Below are 17,727 nucleotides of genomic sequence, written 5' to 3' on the forward strand. Positions count from 1 at the left end.
TTTGTAATTTTAGTGAATGCCCTTCTCCGTGTGAAAGGGATTCCTTTATAAATGACGTTCTCGGTCTCGCTATCGGAGAAGTAGATTTCACAAAAGAATTTCAAGAGACAAATCTAAAAATTTTAGATCCTCAAAAAAAACCGTATATTTCAACAGGAAAACTCCTCCAGACATTATATTTATAAGGTTGTACGTTCAAAAAGCAGGACAGTCGCTATTTAAGTGTCACTATCTCATAACAGATCAAACACAAGCTCAGCAACTAGGAAGAGGAAAATAACCAAATCTAGCGGTTTGTGCAGTTGTTGGGGGAAGGGCAATCCAAAGAGACTACAGAACATTCGACTCTCGATGATGATACATTCTTCTTCGGGAGACGAACTCAGTCTTAGCCAATGATCTGGCTTCAGCACAGAACAAGGTCCAACTTTTATATCTGCTAAGCGGCGAAATCTATTTGAGAAAATATTTTAACTCCCTAATTTACCAAGGAGTCATGGCATGTCGCCTATTCTCTTCTGTGTCATAATTGTTAAGATGAAGTTCAAAAAAAATTATCTGGGTTATAAAATTTAACAATAGTCGTCGTAGATTCAATATTCTTCTAAAGGAAGAGAAAAATATTCATAAATATATCATGGAACAAATATGCACGGTGTTATAGATACCGGACGCATAGTCCTAATGTGGTTGACGGTATCTTGTACAAAAGGCATCAACTATTTTTCCCTCTGAAGGATTTTCAAATGAAAATGATGAGGAAGGACCTCTGGATAAATTTACGTTTGAACCTTGCTTAGAGGAAAAGATACAAACAACGAAATGTATCCAGATATTTGTGACAGATATTCGAATATGTCTTTACCTTCCTTCTTTGAAAAAGAAGGGGTGGGGGGTGATACATGAGGCACGAGCGGCCAATTCATTAGGTACCCTCCAGTTTGCTGCCTTGCCAGCCTCCTACCATAAAATAGGCGACAACCAACTTAACGTTGACCTCCAAGTCTTTAAAAGTTTTAAACTTAGCTGACCAGCTAATAATAATAACTCAAGTATGTATATAATAATAAAATAGCTAATATTTTAGATTTTCATAGCTATATATATATATATATATATATATATATATATATATATATATATATATATATATATATATATATATATATATATATGAAATGAACAAAATTCTTACAGCTTTAGTGTATGTTAATAAATAATATTTTCTTGCCTTTAGCTGTGTATTTTTTCTAATTTCGAAAAATCGAAAGTAGAGAAAAAATTAAAAAAAATAAAAAGTAAAAAGAAAATTGCTTTGCTTGTCGTAAAGGGGGGAACCAAGCTCCACTCCCACAACCGGTTTCTGAGCCTACCCTTCATCAGGTGGGCTGTCCAGGAGCTGGTTCTCACCGATACGGCAAGCAAAACTTCTTCTATATCAATAGACGATGTCGTAAAGTGTCGGTGAGATATTAGTGCATCTCCCGTCAAAAGATGGTAAAGAGCGTTTTTCGGCCCGCTCAAATATATGAAATGAACAAAATTCTTACAGCTTTAGTGTATATTAATAAATAATATTTTCTTGCCTTTAGCTGTGTATTTTTTCTAATTTCGAAAAATCGAAAGTAGAGAAAAAATTAAAAAAAATAAAAAGTAAAAAGAAATTTTCTTTTTCTATAAAAGTGTTGTGCTTTTGGCCAATACTTTATACATTTCGACAAAGTGACAGACTTTGTGCGAATTATCGTTATATAATATATATTTTCTCCTCTACAATACACTTTCGAAAGAGATGATTATAATAACATTAATGTAAACTTTCACAGACTTTGAATTTTTTCTTAAATATCTCTGGATGGTTTCTCGTTGAAAGAGGCTTTTGTAATATATGATGTGTCTAAGGTTTACTGCATTAAAATTTTACCATAAATGTTCCCTAACAGTTCTACTTTCTTATCTAGAAATTCCGGAAAGAATAGACATATCAATTAAATCATAAAGTGGAAATAGTTTTCTTGCTGTTTTACCTATATAAATAGATTATATAATTCTTGCCGTGAACTGCTATGAAAAATAATAAATCATATATTGGTTTCACGTTTAACCTTAGTTATCAGAGACAGATGTCAGTTTGTTTTTAGTCAGTATATAATTATATATGCATATCATAGTTACTGAAAATTATCAAAAAAAATAAATAATACAAATAATAATAAAACTTCTGGAATAAAATTGACACAGATCAATATCTGTGTCTACTTTATATCAATGTCTACAATATCCATACCAATGTATGGATCGAAATCTAATCTATATGATGACTCTGGTTTAATTCATCGACGTAATTAAAGCATTTTGGAAAATAAATTATTGAGAATCTTAATTTCTTACTACCAAAGTCTAACATTCAAATGTTGTCTAATATTAATGGCTTAAAAAGTAAGGCCTTTTAAATATTAAGCAATGGGTTAGAAACACCTTAAAAAATATATATCGGTTAAACCTCACTATAGTCGAGTTATCCACGCAGTTCTACATTGAGACAGGGATTTCTATCTACACGATGAGTAACTGGTTTATAAAGTATAATTGAACAATTTTAGCAGAATCATTTATGGAAGTGTCATCTTATGGGTTTCTGTCTCTGCTTAGTATGCATATATGTATAGGTAAAATTGTCACAATTTAATAAATCCATGTATTGATGGCCGTTAAATTGGTTTCATTTTGGTTGCATTTAATAAACATATTTATAATTTCAGCTATTTTTGTTTCAAAAAAATGCTTTCTGCACCGTATTCATTAATTTGCAACCATCAGTTCTTTAAACATCTACGTATAGAAAAATCAAGATAATACATTCGGACTGGACGCGAATATAATTATACCATCAATCGAACTTACCTGAAGTGAAGTTTATATGAGGCGTCCAGTCCGAATGTATTATATTCCCACCCTTCCCGTTTTGCCCCATGGTCGCTTGAATTAATGAATAAATCTTTGAAAAATGAATACCGACCGCCGCGCCAGGGCCGGCGCCGCCACCTAGACTAGCAACGGGAGGGAATTTAGCTTATAGCTTTAAAATTGTGCACGCAGGGACGGTACTACGTATAGAAAAATCAAGATAATACATTCGGACTGGACGCCTCATATAATTACGATCGAACTTCACTTCAGGTAAGTTCGTTTGATCGTATAATTTTACGTATGTTATGGTTATTTATCTTGTTGTATCTATTGTTCTTTAAAATAAAAGAAGCGATTGCCATATATTACTAAAATCTACAGATGCATCAGCAATACATTTATTTTTATTAGATTGAATTAAAAAAGCCCCTTTTATTTTTCTTTTAGAGGCTATCGCTTCTTTCATTATAATTTTGACGTTATTAAAATTTATTCTGTGCCCTGTGTCCCAAGAATGCTGACAAATCTTAGATTTGTGAAAATATCCCTTTCTTAAATAATCTTTATGTTCTTTAATTCTAACATTTAAGGGTCTAGATGTTTCACCAATGTAAAATTTATCGATAAGAAGCGATAGTCTCTAAAAGAAAAATAAAAGAGGCTTTTTTAATTCAATCTAATAAAAATAAATGTATTACTCATGCATCTGTAGATGTTAGTAATGTATGGTAATCGCTTCTGTGATTTTAAAGAACAATAGATACAACAAGATAAATAAACATAACATACGTAAAATTTAAAAATAATCATACAGACAGTTTGGGGTTTTTTGGTTTTACCTTATTAAGTAATTGTTATCAGGTAGTAATTGTTAATTTTGAAGTTTAACTATCAAGTTAAAAATGTCATTTTAACAGAACGTCAACGGTTTTCTTGTAGACGTATCTGATCTACGACGAAGAAATCGGAGAGCTGCAATCCGCACTGCACCGTGCACGAAAGACGAATGAATACCGACCGCCGTGCCAGGGCCGGCGCACAGTGCTTCGAACATATGGCTCTAGAGGACAAAAATGTAAAACTTCTCTTTTATTGTAGGCAATTTATTCAAACTAGGTTTATTTGACACAAATGATGAGTACTCTCATTGTACTAAATGATGATGTTCTTAGTCCCACGTTTATGAAAAAAAATCTTATAAATAATAAAAATGTGGGAGCTGTGTTCCATCTAAGGAAATAATAATTTATAGTATGAAAACGGTGTAAGTATTAAATAAATCCCTGTGATAAAAAAGAATTGGAATAACATTAGAACATGATTCCTACAATATAAGCCAATATAAAATAAAAATGTTTTTCTTTAATGAAAAAAAAACATTAGTGCTATATTTAATTAAAAAAAAACTCAAGATACTATAAATTTACTTTAGGACAACAAAATGCATAGATCGTAACTACTCTGACTCAGAAGAATCACTGCTGACAGAATCTTCCAAATTTATAGTATCCAAATCACAGGTAGATGAAATATCCGCACATATAAGATATTTCTGTACATCATTTTCAAATATGTTACTTTTTCGCGTTTTTACTGTTCTTTTTGTTGGTATGAGGGGTTCGGATGTTAATAGTTACCTCTTTAATAGACCATATCAATATATTATTTTTTCGTTTTCTTGGGTATGAGGTTTTATAATAAATTGAAAGATGGAAACTTTTTTATGCGACGTTTCGCTCCAAAATAGTGGGCTTTTTCAGGCACAAATGGTCTCATTTGACTGGAAGGTTCATCAATATCTAATAAAGAACACATTTTTTGAAATACAAATAATTTTGAGTTCTTGTCCTTATGATCAAGCCAAGTATTAACCAGATCGGCATAGTTTATCAATTTTACTCTATCTGAAAAGTATTATAGAATAAAGTTCGTCGCAAGCAGACGCAGGTGAACTATACAAAAATTAAAAGTGTATGAATATGACAACAAAAATATTCAATAAATACGATATGTTTTGATATGTTGTTTTTAAATGCCTTTTTGAAGTTTGAAAACGTAAAATTTTTATACCCATTTAAGAATCATCTTAAAAAATAAATAAAAACTAAACAATCACGAACTTGTTTAGAAATAAATGTAAAGTACATACCTTGTTTAACAATATACATACTGGCTTTCAATTAAGTACGTACTAACTCGTTTACGTTTAACTCCATATACAGAACTACTATGAATGTTATTCTTTTCATTGATATAAGATAATGATCGCAAAATTTATTTTTAGTGAAAATATTTGCTAACAAAAAAACGCTGTTTATGAAAAATAATATACAGGATGGTTGAACATTGCTATAAGTATAAAATTACATATTCAGATATTAACCGTAAATTTTAACCTTTTTTTTTTCGATTTTTGTCTATGGGACGAAGCACTGTGCGGCGCCGCCACCTAGACTAGCAACGGGAGGGAATTTACCTTATAGCTTTAAAATTGTGCACGCAGGGACGGTACTATGTATAGAAAAATCAAGATAATACATTCGGACTGGACGCGAATATAATTTAAAAATAATCACACAGAAAGTTTGGGGCTTTTTGGTTTTAACTTATTAAGTAATTGTTATCACGTAGTAATTGTTAATTTTGAAGTTTAAATATCAAGTTAAAAATGTCATTTTAACAGAACGTCAACGGTTTTCTTGTAGACGTATCTGTTTAAAAAAAAGTAAAGTCGAGTAGTTGAATTTACTCTACTAAAAGTAAAGTCGAGTAGTTGACTTACTTGAAGAACTCGAGTAGTTGAATTTAAATATTTTAAATAGTTTTTTTTCTTTATTCTTTGTATTTTTTTGCTTCCGACGACGGAAAGAGATAACTTTCCGAAACGTTAAGCATTTTTTTTTGCTTTGTTAGGCAAATTTGTATTACCGTAAACATAACTTCTGACAAGCAGCGTCCGTTTAGGTTTCACGCAGAAGTGTTTACAAAAAATAATTATTTTATTTTGTAGATTTTCTTGCAGCAGTGGCGAAATACCCATACAGGATTTTTTTGGAAAGATGAATCCGCCATATAGGTATAGACATTTTTTAATAAAGATCTACTCAGATCAAATCATGTAAATGAAAATATCTAGGAAAATCTTTGTTTGAGGGGTAGGCAACCTTAATAGTAATTTTAAGAGAGATGAATTCTCCATTGAATATCGGAATAATATACTGAGTGAGGCATTTAAAATAAAAGAGTAACATACTTTTGAAGGTGACCAGTGTTCAATATTACTTTTGTCTCACCCTGTATAACTTTTTGGATCAAGTTTTAATTTGATTTAAAGTACAATAGTTAATTTAGCTACATGTTAAGTTATACCGGGTAAATTTCAATTTAAGTAGCTTTTATGTTCTTTATTTCTAGAAAATGTTAAATATGTCAAAAACCTTACATTTTAAGGTTGATTCTCACTATACCTTCCTGCTTCCGTTTCCATTCCATATCCGTTCCGTATTTTTTATTGTATTGACGCTATACGTAAGCTTCCGTTCCGTATCAGTTCCAAACTTTTTATTGTACAATTTATATCATTACGAAAGTTTTATTTTAAAAATTTGTATCTTTTGAAAAAGGTAATAGATTTAATTAAGAGGTGAAAGAATAAATAAATATTAGCAAAATGTCAACAGAGCTGCAGGTACAAATGTAAGAACTTGACAACGCTGTTTCCGATACGTTTCAGTCCGTCCGACAAAAAAATGTATAGATGGAAAGGATACGGAACGGAAGGGAAACGGAACGGATAGTGTGCATTGTCCTATTCTTTTACATGATATATAATATTTTATGTAAATGAAAGGGAAACGGAAGGTAGCTGATACGGAAGGTATAGTGAGAATCAACCTTAAGTCATATACTTCCCTTATAAAACTCAAATTTATTTTTTTCCGAAAATCACTTAATATATAGTTATATATATATAACACAACTTTGATATGTAACTTTTTTGGAGACACCCTGTAGAACTCTCTATATTTTGAAAAAGTGCTCTAAATTAACCTACATATTATATGCTCAGAAAATTCATTTCAATACAAACTGTTGCTCTCTTTGGAGACGCCGCGGCGTATGAGAGGCGCCACCCATTGCTAAGATTGTTCGATTTATATTCATACTCTTTGAAATTTAGTACCATAATATGTTTACTTTTCAAACTTCTTTATTCTTGATTTTTTTATATCTATACATTTTGATTTATATTAGTCACTATACAGGGTCCGGCAATAGTGCGTCGGGCACCTGTAGCTCCTACAATAAAAAAAACTTGGAAATTTTGTTTAAGTATTAACCTAAAGTATGTACTAGGATGTATTTCAGGAAAATATTTTAACTTCTAGAGGGTGGCTCAAAAGTGTGAGTGGATCGGAATGATTATGGATCACCCTGTATATTAGTACATTTTAGGTAAAAAAACGAAAAATTTTTTAGAAAGTTTGGCGTAGAATCTTGAACATCCTGTATGATTTAAGATTACAATATTTATAACAAAGTAAGTACAGACCATCCAACGTAAATACATAGTATAGTTTTGATTTCAGGATAGAAAGGAATTTCTGATCACTTTATATAATCTTAAGATATTTTTTAATAAGTTTTGATAGTTTCAGAGATAATAATAAATAAATAAAAAAAAATTTTCAGCCTTTTTTAAAAAAATTATTAAAAATACAAGAACTATCCTGAAATCAAAACTATACTATGTATTTACGTTGGATGGTCTGTACTTACTTTGTTATAAATATTGTAATCTTAAATCATACAGGATGTTCAAGATTCTACGCCAAACTTTCTAAAAAATTTTTCGTTTTTTTTAAATGGAACACCCTGTATATTGTAGTTGTTTAGACTTTCTCGGCCATCGTTTGAAGAAATGTTGTTTTTCGGGTTATTAGGCCGTCGTCGATTGGAATTGGTTCCTAACGTTTCGCTAGCACGAGTGGCTAGCATCTTCAGAGGTGTGTTTGCTCCGACTGCTCACACTAGACTGATGCCTCCGTGTCGGCGGAGGGGGCGTGGCTTGTCTCGGTGGAATTTTTTCTGGTCTACTCTGTGCTGCTACTTTGGTCCTAGTAGCAAAGCTTCTTCCTTCTAGGTCCAAACCAAAGTTTCTTCCTTCCTGTTGAAATTATTTGGATGTTTGTGAATTTCAACAGCTTCCCTGACCAGACGAGGATGATATCCAGATGTTGTAGCAATGACTTGGGTGTCTTCGAATTGGATTTTGTGGTCACCAACTCTTAGAGCATGATCTACTACGGCTGACTTCTCTGTTTACCCTAATGTGCCGCTTCTCTTGTGTTCCGTAAGTCTCGTTCCTACTGAGCGTTAGTTCCAATATATACGTTACCGCAGGAACAAGGTATACCCCCTGCAGAGGATAATGGTTCCCTTTTGTCTTTGGCTGGTCTTAAGCAGTCCTTAAATAAGTAAGATTAAGTCCTTAAGTAGTAAAATTCCTATCGCAGAGGTGGTAAGCTCCTGGATACGGCTAAGAGGTGTTAGGGGAAGTGGTTACCCCCTAGAGCGACTCAGGCTCCCTTCGGGGTGGGTACGATGGCTGAGGCGTTAAAAGTATCTACGGAGAACTCTTCGGAGTTTCCAGAACTAAGATCAGGAAATGAAAGAGGCTTTGATGAAGGTTCTGAGGCTGGAGATTTAGCTAAGAAAACAAAACCGGGCACACCGTCACCCATTAAGAATAAAGTAGAGGAACAATTCAATAAGGTCATGCTAGCATTCAAAACACTAAGTAATCAGATTTCATGGTTAAACAGAGAAAGCAGGGAAACTAAAACTAAGCTTCAAGATTCTGCTAAAAAAGTTAAAAAACAAATAGAGGACCTTAAAGGCAATTTATTTCAAGTAATTGCTGAAATTCCAGAAACGATTAACGAGATTTAAGAATTAATTAATGAACAAAATACTAAAATCGAAGCTCAAGAAAAGAAATTAGAATCTCTTGGATCCACACAGGGTAGATCATATGCAGCAATAGCTGGAAGCACAATTAAAGTACAAGGAATCAAAAAACCCATGGCCCCCCTCCCCCGCCTAAAACGTTCAAAATTGCAATAACTTCGACTGAAGAAGGCGTTAAAGGAGTAGACACTAAAAAAGAATTCTACAAAGCATTAAACCTGCAGTTATTGGAACCTGCAGTTATTGGATTTAAACCTATCAAAATGTTCGCCCGTAAAGATGAAAAGGTGGTCATAGAGGCTGATAATGAAAGTTTACGTATATGGTTACTTATGGTTACTTGGTTACTTATGGTTATGGTTATATGGTTACTTATGGTTACTTAATAACCAAGATTTAACAGGGGGTTTAAAAGTTAAAGTCGAGAAATTAGGCAAATTCTTACCTCGCTTAATAGTATTTAATATTCCTGCTGATTTAGAGAAGGAATCGGGAAGAGACGAATTTTTAAAGCATAATTTTGATGTTACTTTGAACCCACCTAAGATAGAACCTATCTTCAAAGTAGGGCCTAGAGGAAAGACGTTTACTCACTGGGTCGTTGAGTACAGCCCAAAGGCAAGGAAGGTTCTCCTTAAGAAGGAAACTATGTATATAGGATGGAATTCGTGTAAAATAAATGAGCGAATTTCGATAACTAAGTGCTACAGTGTGCATGTGGTTTTTGTGCGAAAGAACATGACTCCCGATCATGCCCAAATAAAGAAGACACTGAAAAGCACAGGTGTATCCTAGGTTTAAATGCTAAGGAGGATACAAACCATAAGCCGAGAGATAACAAATGTAATTCATATAAACGCAAACTTGAAGCCTACATTGCCAATATAGACTTTGGAGATTGAGAGATCTAATACAGGAAACCTAAAGATCTGCCAACAAAATGTACATAACGACTTCGTAACAACTTTAGAGTGTATAAATAACTCTTTCAAGGATGGAACGGATATTTTATTGTTATAAGAACCATAAACGTCTAATAGATTTAACAAATTCTTTGTTCCTGGTCTTGCTGGAGCTAGACTTGTTGCTGATCGGAACATCCAATTCAGATCTTGTATCATAATTTTTAATGCTTCTCCGAATATACTTCAAATTAATGGTTATACTGATAGGTATATGGCTACCGCCTCGGCGTCTGTGGGCGCCTTTTTTATTAATATCATATCAATTTATTGGCCTCCAAGAAATGAATTCAATGTCAATTATTACTTGGATAAGTTGAGAATCCTCATAAGAGATTCAGGAAAACCTGTGCTCTGTGGAGCTGATACGAATGACAAACATCCACAATGGTTCTCTAGTCAAACAGATCAAAGAGGCGAACAAGTATGTCATTTGTTTAATGAACTTGACCTGTTTACTTTAAATAAGCGTTCGGCTTTAACAACGTACTATTACTTACTTACTATCAGATGAATACCAAACTTGCTGCAACTTCAAAAGAAGAACTTGCCCTTAGATAGGAAATCTATACAAGTACTTACAGGCCTTGGACAATTTCAATCATATCTGCATAAGATAGGCAGAGCAGACACTTCCGATTGCCGCGACTGCTGCAGAGGGACGAATCTTTTCACAGGATCTATGACTGCATAACGTTCGTGCCAGAACGCTTGATGCTTCCGGACTCTTCCGGATGCTTCAGTCTCCTGAGGACCTGCTTGAAAAATTTATCGCTTCAAATAATCTTAACCTCCTGGATGATTTTATAACCTGAGGCTTCCACCATGAAGGTTAGAGTTAACTTTAAGTTTACAAATGCTGCGAAATAGTGTAAGCTCATAAATTTTGGATAAATTTAACTTTGTTTGTAAGACCTACCAATGGGACAACAGTATAAACAGGATGATCCATTTAAAATAACAAAGAAAAATTATATTATATTTTAGAAAGTTTTGCGTAGTTTTTTTTTGTAGTTTTTTTAGTATTTTGTACACCTTGTATGATTTAAGATTACCATATTTATAACAAAGTAAGTACAGACCATCTAAAGTAAACACTTAATATAGTTTTCATTTCAGGACAGTTCTTGTATTTTTAATATTTTTTTTAAAAAATGCATTTTTGAATTGAATTTTGAAAAAATGATTTTTTTTTAAAAATACATTTTTGAAAAAAATGTTTTATTTACTTATTAATATCTCTGAAATTGTCAAAACTTATTTTAAAATAATATGTAAAGTGATCAGAAAGGTAGCCAAAAATGTAATAATATAAAGGGTGTTCCATTTAAAAAAAATCATCCTGATCCACTACCACTTTTTTGAGTCACCCTGTAGAGGTTAATTTATTTTCCTGAAATACAGCCTAATACATACTTTAGGTTGGTACTTAAACAAAATTGCTGAGTTATTTTTTATTTTAGGAGCTACAGATGCTCGACGCACTATTGCCGGACCTTGTATAGAAATTTAAATAAAATCTCTTTTTGGGATTGATATGAAATTTTCACTATAGCTAATTTTTATCACGTGCTGTTTATACTATCTATTAGTTGAATCAGAAATTCTATGATTCTATGATATTTGAAATCTATTTTCTTCAAATAATTAAAATTTTAAATTCACTTAAAGCCAAAGCCTCAATTCTTTGGAGGGTATGGCGAAAAACCTAAGAAATACTTGCCTAGGTGGTATGGTCAAAGAGGACCAAATCTCAATATTATTTCAGAGGAAGGAGATATTGTAAGTATATAATGTTTATATTAGTTTGTTTTTCGTTTTAAGTCGCTTCTAACTGTATAATTGATTGTTTGAAATTATCTTTAAAGTAAAAATAGTAGTTAAGTATTGATTTAATTGCCCATGATATTAATACACTCAGATGCAAAAAAACGTAACGAAGAAATTTTTGTTCAAATTTGTGTGTTATATTTTTGTTATATTTTTGTTATTTTCAGCTCTATTCTCGCTATTTTTTTAGTAAGATGTGTATAATCATATCAACTTTAATTCATAAATTCAATTTTATACAAACTTTAGTATTTGGCATATTATACAGGGTTAATCGAGGTGTTGTTTTTTAACTTAACTTTAAAACACCCTGTGCCATAATTTCGTGTGTAAAATTTTCTAAAATATAATTTTGCGGTCAGGACCATGTCTCCTCAGCATCTTGTTTTTTGGATCATTTCAATACATGCCTTGGCTAATTTTTAAAAGCAAAATGAACTTGCCACCGACAGTTTGCAATTTTTTCCATTATCATTTCTTTTTGAAGTTATTTTTCAATATGACAAGGCGGCTTTGGTTATTATTGTGAACTATATACTACTATGAACTGCCCGTTTTGTTTGACGTTTGGGAAATGCTTGGCAGTAGGGTCAGAGATCGCGAAGCGGTACCAGTTTCATTAAATGAACTTCGTTTGATTCTTTTAAAAGAGTGGGAAACCACAACGCAATATGATATATGCAGCCTTATTGACAGTACGAATGGACTATACAGGCAGTTATAGCAGCCAAGGAAGGGTAATACGAAGTATTAGGGTATTTTTTTACAACTTTTTTTTCTGTTTGTATACTTGAGTATTACACCTGCAGTTTTTTTTAATATCGTTATTCGTTAGTTCTGTTATCGTTATTAATGTTTATTAAAACCAGGACTGTATCGTTAATCTTCAACGTTTTTTAGTTTAGTATAGAGTATCAAATGCAGCGTAATATGACGTTACGACAATAGCCACCAAAACCATCTCGTCATATTAAAAAATTACATCAAAAAGTAATGATAAGTGAAAAAATTGGAAATTGATCGTGATCAGTTCATTTCGCTCTTAAAAATTAACTAACGCTTGTATTGACATGAATCAAAAAACAAAATGCTTAAGAGTCATGGTTCTGACCGTAAAATTATATTTTAGGAAAATTTACACACGAAATTATTGCACAGGGTGTTTTAAATTTAGGATAAAAAAACAACCCACCCCGATTAACCCTGTATAATATGCCAAATACTAAAGTTTATAAAAAACTGAGTTTACGAATTAAAGTTGACATAATCATATACAGTTTGCTAAATTTGAACAAAAATTTCTCAGTTGCGTTTTTTTGCATCTGACTTTAGTTTAGGACATTTTTCGATTATGTATTATCTACAACAAAAAACGTACGTGTACAAAGAATTGTGTTTTGAGCAGTCTATACGACAGAACGATTAATTTGTGCTACTTCCGGAACCCCTTAAAAACAAAAAAAAGTAGTGGCTTTCGAGTAATATCTTTGTTCAGCGATGGTTCAAGATTACCGCATATTATATTGTCTAACTCTCTCTTTCAGTTGATAACCAGATGAGGGACATAGATGGCGTCATTACGGCATTTTGTAAATTACTGCACGTTGTTTCTGGCAAATGTCATTTGATTTGAGGTTATAATTTTATTGACTGATATCGATTAATATCATTTTCGACATTTCGTAAATGTCTCGTCCTAAACGCCCGGGAAAAAGAAACAATATACAGGGTGGTCCGAACTGTATTCCGGAAACTTCGGCAGCAAATTCTGCAGATAAAATTAAGTAAAAAACTTCGTATAAATGTATGTCCAAAAATGCTTAGTTTCGGAGACACAAGGTGCAGAAGTTTTATTTTTAATTCGATTTTTTCCAAATAATCTCTGAAGTAACGTCAATATTTGGATGAAAATTGGTGTCTGAGAGTTTTTGACTTGAGAAATTTGATTTTGATGTCAATATGATTCCTATTTGTAGGGGACGCCACCTGCTTGTCTTTTAACTGTTTTGAAGAGTAGGTAATAACTTTTCATCTGGACCTGTATAAAGCCACTGAGTGAAAGAATATACATTTCCGTGATTTTTGACTTAAAAAATGTCTGGTAAAAATCGCTATGGACAACCGTTCTCAAGATATTTAGAATGGAAATAGTCAATACATGTCATTATTGACAAAAAATAAACATATGTTGAGTAGATAGTTACTTGACTGAAATGATAAATTTGGGAAGTTTTTATTTTTTTAAATTAATCATAAATTTTTCTTCGAAAAAATGATGATAAAACAGTTTCTGTTGAGCTTTTAGAACAAAAACATTGCAAATTTATGATTTCAGTCTGATAACTACTTAGCCAACATGTATAATTTATGTCAAACATGACAGGTACTTATAATTTCGATTCTAAATATCTCGAAAACTATTACTCGTAGCGATTTTTACCAAGATAACTTTTTTTATGTAGAAGGCATCGTAAATGTATATTTTTTTACTCGGTAGTTTTATACAAGTACGAACAAGAAGTTATTACTCTTCAAACCAGTTAAAAATATGTAGATAGCGCCCTCTATATGTAGGGTGTATTCAGTTTCATCGCTAAAATTGGGGAAGTCATTTATGTAAATTAAGAAGAAAAGTATTGGCCCCAGGACAGAATCCTGAGGAACGCCCATTGTCACACACTTCCTTGCCGAGGACACACCCCCCACCCTGACAGTCTGTACCCTATTGATTAGGTAGGATTTAATGAGGTCAATGCTATTGATAATGAAATTATAGTAATGGAGCTTGCCAACGAGGAGGTCATGGTCAACACAATCGAACGCCTTGCTCAGGTCGCAGAAACGCAAGACACTGTACTTTCTCTCCTCAAAGGAACTCTGTATGCTACCAACCAGGTCCAAAAACCCAAAGTCGTATTTCTACCTTCTCGGAAGCCAAACTGGAAGCAGGAGAAGCAATCATTAGTCTCAAGGAAATTTATCAGTCTCTTAGCCATGCATTTTTCTATAATTTTAGATATTAAGGGTAATAAGCTGATAGGTTTATAGTTATTTAAAATATTTTTATCACCCTTGTTGAAAACTGGTATGACAATGCATCTTTGAGAATGTCGGGAAATATATTTTCCTTGAAACATTGATTGGTTAGTTTTGTAAGTGGAATTATAATTTGGTTCTTTACTGATTTTAGCAATTTTACATTTAAACCAAATTTGTCACGACTAGTTTTGTTTTTAAGCTATTTATTGTGTCTCTCATTTCAATGAAAGTTACCTCGTCAAAGAGGAAATAATCTTCGGGTTGTACAATCCCTTCAAGGATCTCTAGAGGATTCTGGTTGGTGATTGGTATTTCCTTAGTTAAGTGATAAGCAATATTAATAAAGAACTTATTAAATTCGTCAGGTGTTATGTATATGTGTATTGATGGTCGAGTCAGTTACGTCTGCCACCCCTCTCTGTCTGTTAATAATGTCCCACATTGCCCTTGGCGGATTAACCGCTGATTCAATGATGTTGTCGTTTGCATATCTTTTGGCTTTTTGTATGGCTTCGGAGTATATTTTTTTAAATGCCTTGTATGCATTCATAGCAGCAGGTTGACGATACTGCCTCCTGAGTTCACCCAAGAATCGCAGATGATCCCTCATCTCTTTAAGGTCCCGGGTAAACCAGGATGCAACACCCGGCTGATCGCAACGAGACCTCAAAACCCTTTCCGGTAAAGCCACCTTATATGCTTCTAGTAGGTTAAAAAATTTTGAGAATTTTTGTTCTGTTTAAAGCCCGATCATTGACAAAAACAAATGAATTACTTGCTACTATGTTATGAAAAAGAAGCAACTCATGCGGGGTTAAGGGTCTACTCACTCTGGTCTCCTGAACAAGACCCGCTGTCCGTCGGGTGCTGAATACTCAATAAGTTGTGATTTGTGATCAGAGAGATCCGTCTCGACCACACTTGTTACCAGATCTTCAACTGGAAAATTTAGAAATATATTATCCAAACAGAAACCCCCTTTGGTAGCCTCATTGATGGTCCTTGAGAAGCCCAGGCCAGCTAGTAGATCCGTGAGATAGGTACTCTCCCTTTCGTTTGTTCCGAAGTGCACGTTGAAATCCCTGGCCAATATCATATTTTTATTCCTCCCCAGTCTGTTATCAGGAGTTCCACCACAGACAAGAAGGTGCCAAAATTTCCACTAGGGGCCTGTAAATAGTTAATATGTAACAATTATATTAAAAAAAACACAACACAGTTCGATACATTTTTCTACATTAAAATTTAAGACTGAAGAAACTTGTTCTGCGCCAAGGCCTTTTTTTCTAAATACTGTAAAGAATAAATACTGCTGTGCCACCACCTATGTGGCCCTTCCTAGTAGAGTATCCTGCGCAGACATAGCCATCCAGGACTGTAGCTTGAAATTCTTCTTCTCTCAGCCAGTGCCCAGTAACACACAGTATGTGTGCATTTTTGTCAGTAACAAATCCTTGTAGCAGTGGTATTTTATTTCTGAGTGACCTCACATTGAGATGCATCACCCTTAGTTGTTCATTACACTTCCTGTTGCACAGAGTTGAGGGCTCTCGGCTCTTTCCCACTTCAGGGGTTATGGGCTTAGCTGGCTTTCTATTCTTTTGCGTAGTTCGGGTCTCAGGGAGCTCACCGACCTCTGGCGTTGTAAATTCACAAAATGATTCACCACTTTGGGCCATACCTCTGGGACTTGGGACTAGGTACTTCTCTATATCGTTATGCAGAACAGCATATTTTACTATCTAAATAGTTGACTATCCTGTCGCTGGTCATCTCTGAGTCCAGGCCAGAGACAAAGAGAAAATCCATTCTTGGGGCTGCTTTTAGTGCAATGGTGTCATTGTTGGAGCCTTTTAGGGGCTCTGGACGGCTATTTTTGAAAACTCATTTGCTATTTTTCTTGTAGTGTACTTCTTTCCACTCGTTTCGATTTGGAGTGTTTATCTTTTGCGTTGGGGACACAATACAGCAGCACAATTAGCTATGAGCCTATATCATGCCAAACTATGTCAAACGCCTTTCTAACATCCAGGAAGACAGCATCTAGCTTATGTTTCCTCCCGAGCGCCTGGTGAACGTGATTAGCCACTCTGGCAGCCTGGTTGGTTGAGGACAAACCCGTCCGAAATCCAAATTGAAAGTCGGGTATTATGTGTTTATCGTCCAGGCAGCGATTGGTAATGTCCAGAATTACCCTTTCAGCTATCTTCGACATCGTGCTGATCAGGCTGATGGGCCGAAAATCCCCTGGTGTAGCGATGTTCTGCGCTTGTTTCGATTTGGATTTCGGATTGGAATTGGTATCAGTATTATATGAGCGCTTTTCCATGCGCCCGGGAAGTGTTTTGAACGTAGAATGACATTGATAATGTTCGTTAGTTCTGCCAGTTGTTATGTAGGGATGTTTTTCAGCTGCGCTGGGGTGACCCCGTCAGGGCCTGGCCTTTTTTCTTTGCGATAGCCTGGATGGTGGCGCCAACGGTGGCAGGAGAGGCGAGGTTGTGGATGAGGAACACACATGGGGCGCCGAGGTCGAGAGCTTTAGCTTCCTTCGTCACCTTCTGGTCTTTGGCGAGGTATGCGTGTTACAGCCTAGGGGAGGTGATCTGAGCCGCGAGTGCCGTGGCTAGCGCTTCCGTCTTCTCCCTAGGCTCTGTGATGGGAGCGGGAGCGTTCGGGACTCTGATGGCCAGGGTGGGTGTTTTGTACCGACCGGTGAGGTTCCTTACCGTGAACTAGATTTTCTTCTGGGATCCATCCAGTTCTAGAAGGTGCTCGTTCCATCTTGCTTCCTTGAAGTCATTCAAAGCGTCAGATATTACTCTGCGCGCTGCGGTCGCTTCCGCTCTGTCTACCTGGAGACCGGAAGCCCGTGCCCGGCGGGTTAACCGATTTATTTATTAAATCTTTTATATTCCTCGGCAGGCCCCATGATGTTGCGCGGGGAGGAGATGCCGTGGAGGCATCCTGAGCTGCAGAGGTGATGCCCTCGGTTAGCTTTGTAACTGCTGCTTCT

At 34.6% G+C, this 17,727-nt stretch overlaps 1 protein-coding gene across 2 annotated transcripts in view; it reads left to right on the top strand.

Annotated features, from left to right (window-relative positions):
- LOC115874950 overlaps positions 1 to 17,727 on the top strand; it is a 153,711-nt gene that overhangs the window by 41,387 nt on the left and 94,597 nt on the right. For both annotated transcript variants that reach the window (XM_030890259.1, XM_030890258.1), the window contains exon 7: positions 11,514 to 11,624. In XM_030890259.1, the coding sequence (XP_030746119.1) occupies positions 11,514 to 11,624 (111 nt within the window). The remainder of the gene's footprint in view (positions 1 to 11,513; positions 11,625 to 17,727) is intronic.

The sequence above is a fragment of the Sitophilus oryzae genome, unplaced genomic scaffold, assembly GCF_002938485.1.
Source record: "Sitophilus oryzae breed Bouriz unplaced genomic scaffold, Soryzae_2.0 scaffold_1307_pilon_pilon, whole genome shotgun sequence".
Classification (NCBI taxonomy): Eukaryota; Metazoa; Arthropoda; class Insecta; order Coleoptera; family Curculionidae; genus Sitophilus; species Sitophilus oryzae.